Source organism: Sceloporus occidentalis, unplaced genomic scaffold, assembly GCF_023333645.1.
Source record: "Sceloporus occidentalis isolate IW3139 unplaced genomic scaffold, rSceOcc1.0.p SCAF_1, whole genome shotgun sequence".
NCBI lineage: Eukaryota > Metazoa > Chordata > Lepidosauria > Squamata > Phrynosomatidae > Sceloporus > Sceloporus occidentalis.
The window spans coordinates 62,086,363-62,099,523 of record NW_028316981.1 but is presented as its reverse complement, the minus strand read 5'-3'; the positions used below and the strand labels follow the sequence as shown (position 1 = coordinate 62,099,523).

The window sequence follows — 13,161 nt, the reverse complement described above, 5'->3', positions numbered from 1 at the left end:
CATGCAACCTCTAAGCACATTTTAAATGTCCTTTGCAAGTGATCAGTTCAGGCTTCTATAATGCTAAATTCTCCTTCCTCAGAGGGAAAGAAGATAGTGGAGTGGGAAAGAGAAAGGCGTGACATGAAGGGAGGGACAAAGCTGGCTTGCTTTCAGTATGCTCACTTCCATTGCTATCTTCAGCCAACTCTACCACCTGAATAAAGCGCCAAAGGTGCATGTCCTGTGATGGAAAACTGTCTGTCTCATCTTGCTACACGATGGGGAAAAAGATAATTCATGAACAAAAATATTTCCCTCAAAATAATTATAGTTTATTTTTTGCATAATGTTTGAATTTCCAACTATAAATTAAAAACAAAAAGCTTAGAAAGAAGTTACAAAATTGAATTGAATGGACAAGAATAGTAGAATGTCTCACACATGACATCAGTTCTCAGATTTTCTTCTTGGCTAGTTGAAGTAAGATTTTGTGGTTGACCCTATGTCCGAGCTTGGCCATGTATCAGTCGGTGGTGTTCTCTTCCTCAGAATCTGAAACAAAAAAAACCCCAAGACCATATATGATTATAGATGATCAATTAAAGATAAATAATTCTTTATGAAAGTTGCTCATTTTTTAAAAAATAGAGCAGCTGCCTTAAAGAAACAGAAAGCTAAACCCCACTCAGGTCATGACAATCAACACACAAGTGTGCCATGCTAAAAGCTCAATGAAGTTATTTCCTGTCTGCTTTCAAACCAAGTCTTTGGCCAGTTGAAGCAAACAAAGGGTTCCCCACAAAGCCATTCATTTTAGGCACAATGTCCACAATGCAAGCTGAATTGCCTTTTTTATTTATTTGAAACTGAGCAGCATACTTCGGATCCCAATGAAGATGGACAAATGAAAGCATCCAGCAAGCATCCATGGATGATGGCTGTGAGTGCTAAAGGATGTAAAATAAGAAAAGCACATTTGACTGGAATTAAATGAAAATAAGGAAATAGAGAAGCTATGTATGAGTTCCTCCAAGGGCTGGGAAATGCCACAAAAATATAACCATGAGGTATCTCCATGTTTGAGTGACTCAAGAAACCTCTGGAAAGACTCCAGATAGCATAGGGTTTAACTGCACTGTCTTTTCAATCAGGTAAGTTCCCCACTGGACAAATCAATAATCCTTTAAGGAACACAGTTGTTGCAAGCGTTAGGGCCAGACCACAGAGAATTATAAATGTAACTGGTACAGTGAAGATAACTTCTTTCTCTGACTTTGTAGTTAGGTTGGCCATTTGTCCTACTATATATAGGAGAGTTCCTTTGTGAAGGGTTGTCGAGACTGGTTTAGAGATAAAGAACCATAAGAAGAGAGAGTAGAGGCCCATCTCCAGTGAGCACCTGGAGAGCAGAATGAGCAGGCCCACAAGTCACCTGTGTTCATATTATGATGACAGGTACTGCATTTCTATGGACATTCCAGCAATTATTCCTGAATTTGAATTGTATATAAAGATTAGCATATACATATTATATCTGCAATCCTTTCAATTCTTTTATATATCTGACTGTTATCAAAGTAAAAACAGTGGGCTCTTGATATTCGCTGTGATTTAGTTGCAGGAGCCCCTGTGGATAAGAAAATCCATGGATCCTCAAGACCCATTAAATACAGTGGCACAGTAAGATGGTGTCCCTTGTATAAAATGGCAAAATCAAGAATATATATATTTTAAAAATATTTTCAAACAGTGGATGTTGAATCCGTGGATAAAAAATCCATGGATATGAAGGGCTGACTGTAATTAAGAGAAGAAAATATGAAGTGAGCAGCTATAAAAGTAGGCTGTATGGCCCATGCTTACATTAATCCAAGTTCAACAGAATACTGAAAAAACGCTTTCTTCAAATTATTAGGGAGAAAATATGAAATAAGGCAATGCACAGTACAGTTGAGTATTGCTCAGTCTCTAAACAATTTGCAATGGTAACAAGACCTTTTAATCTATATGCTGTTTTTGGCTCTATGGAGATTACCGCACTGCGTTCTGAGAACGTTCTCAAAACGTGATGAGAACGGAACACATTTAAGAATACCGCACATCTGTGTTTCAATCGGGTTCTCAGAACATTCTAAATGTGTTCTACGTGTGTTCCAGGAGGGTACAGATTGAATGTGTTCCCAGCGAGCTGTAACGTGATGAGAACGTTCCAACAGAGGTCTGTGCGGTATTCTTATCCGTTCTCAAATCCGTTCTCTCGTTCCTCCGTCTCCTGATTGGCTGAAAGAATGACAGGCAGGGAGGCAGGCAGGCGAGCGACTGCAGTGAGGGAAGGTGTGTGTGTGTGAGGGGGGAAAGAAGGAGGGAGGGAAGGGAGGAAAGTTGGGACAAGGGAGAGAAGAGGAAAGGAGCAAAAGAGAGAGAAAGAGAGAGGGAAACAGGGGGCCAGGGCAGAGAGCTAGAGGGAGAAGGTCTGGCTGCTTCTGCGGGGGGGGGGGGGGGGGGGCTCTGGTGTCATGTACAGCGGTGCTCCTGTGCTGGCAGCCTGCAGGAGGCAGGGATGGCAGGGATGCCCAGGACCTTCTCCTCCTTCCCTCCAGGAAGGAACCCACAAAAGCTCCTCTGTTTGGAGCACCACACAAAGGCAAGCAAACAACTCCCAGAATTCCATAGCAAAGAGCCAGACAAGAATTAAAGCGGGGAGGGAAGCTCACAGGCCCCACCTGGAATATTGTGTCCAGTTCTGGGCACCACAATTCAAAAAGGACACTGAGAAACTGGAGCGTGTCCAAAGGAGGGCGACTAAAATGGTGAAAGGTCTGGAAACCATGCCCTACGAGGAATGACTTAGGGAGCTGGGGATGTTTAGCCTGGAGAAGAGAAGATTAAGAGGTGATATGATAGCCCTGTTTAAATATTTGAAAGGATGTCATATTGAGGAGGGAGCAAGCTTGTTTTCTGCTGCTCCAGAGACTAGGACCCAGAGCAATGGATGCAAGCTACAGGAAAAGAGATTCCACCTCAACATTAGGAGAAACTTCCTGACAGTAAGGGCTGTTCGACAGTGGAACAAACTCCCCTGGACTGTAGTGGAGTCTCCTTCCTTGGAGGTCTTCAAATGGAGGCTGGATGGCCATCTGTCGGGGATGCTTTGATTGTGATTTCCTGCATGGCAGGGGGTTGGACTGGATGGCCCTTGTGGTCTCTTCCAACTCTATGATTCTATGATTCTATGAAGGCACACATTACATGCGCATACACACAGGAGGCAAAAGGGTGACAAGCTGCCAAAAAGGGGAATTGGGATGACAGCAGAGGACTCTTCTTTTCTAACCGGTTTAAAGAGCTGCTATGGCTGCCCGGGTTCTGCCCTTGGCACAGTCCCCTCCCTGGCAACTTGCTTTCCTTCGGCTTGAAGAGACCTGGAGCTCCTCCTTCTTCCCTCCCTTCCCTCCCTCCTTCTTTCCCCCCCTCTCTCTCACACACACACACCTTCCCTCACTGCAGTCGCTTGCCCGCCTGCCTCCCTGCCTGTCATTCTTTCAGCCAATCCGGAGATGGAGGAATGAGAGAATGGATTTCTCTCGGCCTTGGTGGAATATGTTCTGGGAACGGTTTCAAGAAAAAGGAAACGCTGTGCGGTAAAATGCGTTCTGATCACGTTCTGATCACGTTCTAGTTTGCTAATGCGGTAATATCCGTTCTAGGAACGTTCTCATCACGTTACGACACGGAACGTTCTCAGAACACAGTGCAGTAATCTCCTATGTGTGTGTGTGGTTATTACTGTAAGCTACTTAGACTATGTGTTGGCATAGAAAAGTAGAAGATGTATATCACTTAATGATAATGGTAGACTAATAGACTCAGAGTTGAGAGAGATCCCAAGGGCCTTCTAGTCCAACCATGCATCAGTAAATTCACAGCTAAATTGTCCCTAAGAGATGGCCATCTAACCTTTGCTCAAAACCTCCAACCAAAAAAAGAGTTCATCTCTTTCTGCAGTAAGCTATTTCCTTGTTAAACAACACTTCCTAATGTTCTTATTGTTATCATCACCACCACCACGACCAGCACCATAACATGATGCAGCCCTGGGGGAAGAAGTTGCATATCCCACTATTAATGATGTTTTCAACCAATCTCACCAGGTCCTTATGGTTATCACAGAGGTCCAAAACACACTGCAGAAGTAATCAGTTTGAGACCACTTTAACTGACCTGGCTTAGTGCTAGGGAATTCTAGGAACTGTAGGTTTGTGAGACATTAAGCCTTCTCTATCAGAGAGCTCTGGTGCCACAATAAACTACAGTTCTCAGGATTCCCTAGCACTGGGCCAAGGCAGTTGAAGTGACCTCAAACTGGATTATTTTTGCAGTGTGTTTTTGACCACAGTCACTTCTACACAGCACTCATGGCTTCTATAAGGGGATGGAAATACTAAAGGGATGGAAATTGCAAATGCACTGTGAAATAATACTGCATTCTAGATTGTTGGCTGCTGAGTCCTACCCAAACAGGGTGAGCAATGATAGCACATTGTGTATTAACAATGGCGGGGTACAGACCGCCGCTTTGCAGCGGTCTGGCACCGCCGCCAGAAGGTCCGCGGGGGAGCCGGAGCCTTCAAACGGCCCGACTCCCGCGCGGACCGAAAAAAGAAGCTCCAAAATGGAGCTTCTTTTTGCGTCGCGTTTGCGACGTAGCGAGGCGCCAGGGGCGCGCTCGCTACGTCAGCAGCGGCGCGACGCGTCTGGACGCTGTGCGTCCGATGCGTAAAGATGGCGGCGCCCATGTAGAAGGGGCGCCGCCATCTTGTACGGACGGAGTCCATACTAGACCATGGGGCGTCTAAAAGAGACGCCCCTTTTTTAAAATGGGACGTCCGGAGGACGTCCCAAATGTCCGTGTAGAAAGCCCCAATATATGTATCAGGAGATACCCTATGCATGAAGAGTTAATTGATCTGAATAGTTATTTAAGGCTTCAATCCTATACACAATTACTTACAAGGAAGTATAATTGAACTTAATGACACTTACTTCTGAGCAAGTATGCATAGGACTGTACTGTACATGATCTAAACCAGGGGTAGGCAACCTGCGGCCCGCGGGCCGGATGCGGCCCGGCAAGGCCTTGGGACCGGCCCCAGCCCGGTCCTGCCGCCGATTGCCGCCGGGGCCTTTGGGGGGCAATTGTCTATAGAAGCCTCAGAAACATGCATTTATATTAACATTTTTTAAAAAAATCAGCAAATTTTTTCATGTGTCCTCCATTTTTTTTTAAAAAAGTGTCTTCCATTTGAAAATTTTGTCCTACATTTGTCCTGGTTTATTTATATATTTAATTTTTTTTAAAAAAATTATTTAATTATTTATTTTTTGACTTCGCCCCCCCAGTTGTCTGAGGGACAGCAACCTGGCCCCCGGCTCAAAAAGATTGCCTACCCCTGATCTAAACGTTTCCAAGGGTGTTATATTAGGCAACTCTTTCCTGGCTAGATAGCCCCAGAATTGTACTGCAACATGTAGGAGATACAGCTATAAAACATTAAATGCTGTCAAAATATACTGGCATCATGCAACCACAATCAAAGCATGCATTAGCACATAAGATATCTGTACAGCTTCCCCAATGCTTAATCATGCTAAATCAAGTAAAGGCACAGGTTATAAATGGTTGAGTTCAAATCCCCGGGAGAGCCAATGTGGTTTAGTGGAGACCAGGGCTCAAATCCTTGCTTGGCCATAGAAACCCACTGTGTGTCCTTGGGGAAGTCACACTCTCTGATCCTCAGAGGAAAGCAAAGGCAAGCCCCCTCTGAACAAATCTTGCCAAGAAAACTCCATGATAAGTTTATCATAAATCGGGGTCACCATAAGTCAGAAATGACTTGAAGGCACACAACAATCCAATCTCATGAGTACTTACATGTGTGTGTGTGTGTGTGTGGGGGGGATTAGATTGAGTAAATATGCAGAACCAAATAAAATAAACCAAATAAAAAGGATATTTTTGCAGTCAAAATCATTCAGTCATGCCTTTTGAACCTTCAGATTGAAAGCATGTGTCTTCTGTGTATGTACATTGTCTGTGTACCTGATTCACAGAGGCCTGTTACAGACTGCCAAAATAAAGCTGCTTCGGGTCTCTTTGGAGGTATGCTGTTTAAATGATGCATGCACCCTAAAAATCCGGAAGCTGCACCAAAGCCGCACTCCAGTGCTTAGGAATGGAGTGTGGCTTTGGCGCGACCTCCGGACTCTTAGGACCCATGCATCATTTAAATAGCATACCTCCAAAGAGACCCGAAGCAGCTTTATTTTGGCAGTCTGTAACAGGCCAAAGGCTATGAATCAAGATGCGAACAAGGAGAGAAGCACTTCTGCTGGTGTGAAGCTACTCCAACTTATTTCTGTTCCTCTCCTACTGCAGCAGGCTCTCATGTCGCACAATGTTCCAGAGGACCAATTGACTCTCCAGCTTTCATGGGGCACAGGAAATGAAGTGCTAGGGAAAACTGGATTCTCCCTGGATCCAGTATTAGGCCTTTTAGCCTATGAAACCAGACAGAATTGGGCTTTTTATTCTGAATGTAATTGACTGACCCAGATGAGGAAGCAAACCAACAGGATACTGCCAAGGACCTTCCATTTTCCTACACGTTTTTGTGTTCAGGCCTGGCATTAGGGCCCCCTAACAGGTAATACCTGTTGTCTCCTCCTCACTTTTGGCACAGGAGGGGTGTATGGTAGAGTTAACTGATGTTGCTGGAAGAACAAGGGTTTCTACCCCAAATCCTCTTAGTGAATTACATTGGTTTAACCAGGGTTTACACCAGCATAATTACTTTGGGAGACAAAATACAAGAAGTGTATTAAAGATGGATGGTTTAAGTCTTGATTGCTATCTGAGAGGTGTCCTACTTTGGTTTTCAAAATAAGAATCGTAATTATTCTTGGTTTTGTGATCTCAGACAACTTGGCAAAGATTTGGTGAAGGCGATGAGGCCAGAAATGCATGTAGCCACTGAAATTTATTTAGGCAACACTGTCACAAATCTAAATGAGAATAAAGGTTATGTTTCATTCCCTCACTTAGTATGCAAGGGTCACATAGTGAGCAAGATGATGTTAGACAGCTAGTCAAATTTTACTGTGTGAAAAATTTGACAAAGATCACTTGCTCTCAGGGTAAAAGGGTAATGCTTTCTGCCTGCCTAAAGAATGGATGAAAATGTTGACTCTATTTGTAGTTTGTTCTCAATAGCATAAAGAGGAGGCACCCCCTTTTATTTTTGACAAAAACTTAATATCTCAGTCCACTTGTGGGGACCTACAACCTGCTTCCTACCCTGCTATATCTGAGGAGTGAACGTGATGATCTAAAATTCTGCTATTTACTCCCAACTAGACTAGAACTGCTGATGTTCTGAGGGTCTGCAGGATTCCCACCCCTGCCTTAAAGATTTCAAAAATCCATATCTTTTGATCAGCTAGACATGACACTTTGCATGGTTCCAGCTTGTCTCTTCTCTATTTTAATACATACAAAGGCAGTAGGATAAGATCATGAGGATAATTATAGTGTGCTACTGTGCTGACAGCATGATTTAGTCACACTGTCTGAATGCCGTTTTGATTACTGATGATGGAGGAAGAATGAGGAGGAGATATATAGATAATATAGGATAATATAGGCTGATATGGAAGAAGGACATTAATCACTGATATTTTTTACAGTTTACTGTCTTGGAATGATACCTGGCATCAGTGGCATTGGCATAGTGAGTAATCTCTCCAAAAGCCATGATATAAAGATCCAAGGCTAGAATTACTGTGATACCCCCCTACATTGTCCTGCCATTGATGAGCTGGAGAGGGCAACATGCAAACAGTGGCCACCATGTGGCACTAAGGCCACTTTTGCCTATTCAGTGCACCATGCCATTGATTTTTCTTTGGCCAAGACTGCTCTCTTTGGCGGGATACAGACCGCCCCTTTGGGGTGGCCTGCACCCGCCCCTTTCCCCGATGGATCGGGGCCTCAGCTGCCACAGCGGCAGCCCTGAGGCTCCGATCGGCCACTTTTCCAGGCCGCAGGGAAGCGGCAAAAGGCCCAAAAAGCAGCCTGGAAAGGGGTGTCCTTGGGGCTTCAAGTGTCAAGGACACCCCAACAGCAGCAGGGAAAGGGAGAAAGGGGCCTCTCAGACCCTTACTCTTTGCATCGCTGGCACGGCCGTTGAAAGGCTGTGCCAGTGATACACGCAGCCAAAGGAGCTCCAAAACAGAGCCCCTTCTGGCACCACTGAAAAGGTGCCACAAGCGCCCTTCAGTGGCGCCAAGACGTCACGTCCACACTGCTTGATTTGGAGGCGGCGCAGCCGTGACGTCGTAATGGCGTGCCCATGTAGAAAGGGCGCCGCCATTACAACGACGCAGCAACATACTAGGGTTGCAAGGCGTCTGGAAAGGATGCCCCGAGACAAAACTAGTATGTGTGCAGGCCGGCGCTTTGCGCCGGCCTGTACAGCACCTTTATTACTCTAGGCGGCTTCCAGGAGCGAAGGATACAGACTAAAATAGCCTCAACCAACATGCAAACCCAACTTACTGAAGAAAAGCAACTATCATTGAATGGTATTTCCTACTGTTTCGATGGGTCCTGGAGAGAAAATAATTGCTCCCCAATTATGAAGTTGACCACCCTTTGTTTAGAGAGTACGGCGCAGTACAGAGTGCCAAAAAGAGGCACCGGGGAGGTGCCTCTCCTTGTTCTGCAGTGGTGCTGTAGCAACCAAATTGCGCGGCGACGGCACAATGACGTTTGGATGCTGCGCTGCTGGCATGTCATTGCTGCATGCACCATCTGCATGCCCTGCCCCCGAGCAACTCTAGCACGTCATGGGCGCGCTGCAAAGGGCCTGTCTGTACCAGGCCTATAGCTCATTCCATGTATAGAAGCCTGATATGTTAAGGAAAAATGCAACATGGGATATACAGTGAAAGAAATAAAACATGTATGTGAGAGTCAGGATGACTCAGCAAAAGAAGCCACACAGGTGTAAAAGGTAATGTAATTAGCAAGTCCTAAATGCCAAGGACAGAAATGTAAAGTGGATAATTGAACACACCTGAGAATTGTTAAGTGGACAAGGTGAGATGATGAAATCATTAATTGTGGGTTGAACCAAGAGAACCAATGAAAGTGGATGTACACGCCCACTGGGTGGAAACTGACAAGAGTGGGTGGTGTTTTCCAATGACTATAATAATGGCTATGAATCCCAATGTATTTTGTGGGTAGTAGTGGATAGTTGAGGAGTATTGGGGTTGTGTTGGATAGTTTTGGAGCTGTATATAGTAGAATAAAGTAGATCTTTTATACAAGACTACTGAGTTGTCTGGTGTCTTGAGTGAAGATACAAGAGTGAAGACTTCTGTGGAAGCAAGAGTGAGAAGGCTTGGAGAGTTTGTCAGGGTCTTCAGCCTATTCTCTGTAACTCTGCTGCTTTAAAGCAAAGCTTTAACCACTGGCCAAAACTGGTCAGTGCCGGTGCGTAACAAGGTGGTGAGTTTGAGCCAGAGGTGAAGAGCTACAACTCCCATCATCCCTGACATGATATACATCATTACTATTTCTCTTCAATAAGAACATGTGAAAATCCATGTCACACCAAAAACCTATCCAGTTCACAATGGTGAACCGGTTGTCCATGAGAAGCCCACAAGTGACATTTGAGTGCAACAGCACTCTCTCGCTCCCCAGCAACTGAAATAAGGAGGCTGACTGTATCTGGTAATCTTGAAGACAGAAATTGTGGTTCTGATATGAAAGTTTTCTAATGGAATAATATCTGATATCTGAATAAGAGAGATGTGACGATGCAGCCTCATCATGACTTCACCATACATGTCTAAAATAATTTAGCTGACAATAGTTCCATGCTTCTGAGTCTATTTGAAAGGTGAAATCATAAACAACCCATTAGAATGTCCATCTCCCGCATTTCATAAACTTTCCGCCACCAAATTTTATATCCTTTCAATTGTGTAACAGAGATTTGTTTTATGCTTTTTATGTTCAAAATTTTTTAAAATAAAAAATAATATATAAAAAAGAAAGGTGAAATCATAACAAAACTGAGTGTACATGGGTGGGAGGGACTGTCAACACATTTTTAACACAACAGATTCCTGTGACATCTGAAAGGTGAACAAGCTTTTTATAGTACCAGCTTTTATGGATTAGAACCACTTCATCAGAGGCAATTGGAGAGTAACCTTGCAGACCTCAGGTAATTGAGCTTAGAATGAAAACACACACACATAGATCCTGAAGACCAGTTTCCCTACTAGCAGAATTCCTGATCCAAGGTAAGAGGTTCATTTCTATTCCTCAGCCAAAATTGTGTCGTGTATGTGTGTGTGTGAGAGAGAGAGAGGGGGTGGGGGGGTGGGCAGGTGGGCGGGAATGCAACACTTGTTCTGAATATCAAAGGGGAATAGGTTAACTGAATTATGGTTTATAATTTCATTATAGTTTTAGACTTTAAAAAAGTGAAATTTATTCAGGATGATGTGACAAAAACATAAGATTTGACAATTATTCACATTTAAGACAAGAGAAGGCAACATACTATTTAATGCACCCTAAGCATATGTGTGTGTGTGCGCACACACACACACCGGTTTTGTGGGACACACTCCTAAAATAGTGAAACATACATTTTTGTTGCTATTACTTTGCTGTCAAATTTTGCTGCTACAGTGTAGTAACAGCATGGTGTGTGGCCCTGAAGAGCTTGGGTGTTCCCATCACATTCCTCAGCCACAGGAAGTTGCCCAGTTCTGCTTTAAGGATGTCATCTTTGTGCCTACAGCAAGGAGACATAAGGAGGCATTCTTGGGTAGCTGCTCTGTTTTGCCTCTGCCATAGAACACTGTCTTGGAGACTTTCTAAAGTTCAAGACTGAGGATCTGTTAGAAATGCTGCAAGACCTTGTTGCTCCAAGGTCTGTCAGCTTGTTACTCCAAGGTCTGGCCTCCATCCACACCCCGTTTTCCGCTATCAATATTAAAAAGGATTTTTAGACATGTAGCTGAAAAGGCACCCCCAGTGCAGGAAACTAGCAGCTGGGCCATATAAGGACATCTGTGACTATATAGAGATTTGACTGGCTCAGCATGGGGGAAACGCAAGAGCATATACCCAAGGTAGATGTATCAAGATCCCTGCATTGATAGGAGTGATGGTAGGTGATAGGCCTGGTGTTTGCAAAAGAACAAAAGTCAGAGTATACTTCCCCTTGGAGGAGATACTCCATTATAAAGGGACATTTGCACTGATTGTCCAGTCATTTACAAGTTCTTTTTTAATAATAATAATAATAATAATAATAATAATAATAATTTAATTTATTTTTATACCGCTATTCCAGGGATCACAGCGGTGTACAACAGCAAGTAAAACATACATCATATCATAAAAATACAGCATTTAACAATTAAAAACAATTAAAACCCTACAAAACAACCCCATACAAATGGCTGGATAGATGGAATCTGCCAATTACATTGCCAGGGGAGAAAAGATGACAACAGGCTCATGGGGGAAAAGCCTGGCGAAATAAAAAGGTCTTCAGGTTCTTCTTAAAACCATCAAGGGTGGTGACTGTACGGAGCTCATGGGGAAGAGAGTTCCAGAGCTGAGGGGCTGAAACTGAAAATGCCCTCCGAGATGAACTAAATCGAGCATCTGGAACTCTCAAAAGATGTTTCCCACCCGACCTGATAGTGCGGGGCGGACTGTATGGGGAGAGGCGGTCCTCCAAGTACCCTGGGCCCAAGCCATTTAGGGCTTTCTAGGTAATAACCAACACCTTGTATTCAGCCCGGAAGCAAATAGGCAGCCAATGGAGATCTTTCAATACTGGTGTTATATGGCTGGCCCTGGAACATCCATTTTTCAATCTTGTCTCCTGGGAACTTCTTTTTAATCCCAAAATCTGCCTCAGAATACATTTTGCCCTATTAATGTACCTGCCAAGGCACCTCCAATTTGGTCTTGCTGAGATTCCGACAGACACTCTAGTATCTCGCTTAACTGCTCAGCATTTCTGGCAGCTGTTGAGACATTTCACTTCACAGAACCCTCTGACTGGAACCTTCGCTCTGGAACTGGTACAGTATTAATCTCTACAATCCTCAAAGTCACTATCTGCAAACATCTTTTATATCATTAGTTCTTGTCAGTGCATGTATGAGTGTGCTTTTGTGTGAGTGGTGATTCCCTTTTACAAATAAAATTACATTTGGACCTTGCATTGTGGAGTTCTGTTTCTCAGAACTTGTACACATAGTGTTGATCCTTGTTGCTCAAGCCGCCTCAGCAGCTTTGAGCTAATAAAATTCTCCTATTAAATATTGATTGCCCTTTTGGGACGCTGGCATTTGGGGTAACAAGTTACATATAGAGAAGCAGCAAAGTAATGCCTACTGGCCTGAATCTCTACAACAATCCCCACCTTGAGACCCAGCACTGGATTGGATGAAGGGAGTCCATTCATGTTTGATTGGGGCAAAAGGAGGATAACATTCACATCCCCATCTTGCCAGCAAATGAGGCTGCAACTGATTGTTACAAATTGTCCTTCATCTATCTGGTGTATTCAGTAGTCGTCCTGAATCCAGATCAGTTACAGATTCAACTAATCTGTAATTGCATTACTGAATGCCAGCCAATATTTTTTATGTTGTGAGGTTTCAATTTGCAAAATGAACTGTACCCTCCTTAACCCTTTAGGATGGTCTGCACTATAAACCCAAACAGATAAAAACCATGTTAAGCAGTGTTGCCAACAAGCCTCGAAGATATTCCCCAGAATGTTTTACCAAAATCCCAAATCCCCAGAATTCCTCAATATTTACCAAAATATTCAGTCAAAATCCCCAGAAAGAATTCAATTACATTCCCTGGATTCTGGGGAATTCTACGGAAATTGGCAATGCTAATGTTAAGCCTCTTCTCTCATACTAGTGTTCTTCTGTACTAGTGATTAAGGGTTCATTCACACTAGACAATTATAGTACTATATTACACTTTAACTGCCATGGCAACCCGCTATGTAATCCTGAAAGTGGCATTTAGAATTTTCAGTCTGGAAAGGTCTGAGCAAA

General features: G+C 43.6%; 1 protein-coding gene across 3 annotated transcripts in view; it reads right to left on the bottom strand.

The window, feature by feature from the left end:
* Nucleotides 1–301: 301 nt before the first annotated feature.
* LOC149321477 (serine/threonine-protein kinase WNK2-like) overlaps nucleotides 302–13,161 on the bottom strand; it is a 155,823-nt gene continuing 142,963 nt past the window's right edge. For 2 of the 3 annotated variants that reach the window (XM_089522937.1, XM_089522920.1), the window contains one exon: nucleotides 302–534. In XM_089522937.1, the coding sequence (XP_089379063.1) occupies nucleotides 454–534 (81 nt within the window). In that variant the 3' untranslated portion in view covers nucleotides 302–453. Of the gene's footprint in view, nucleotides 535–10,710; nucleotides 10,860–13,161 lie in introns of all 3 variants that reach the window. The other variant, XR_016281050.1, reaches the window with a different exon arrangement.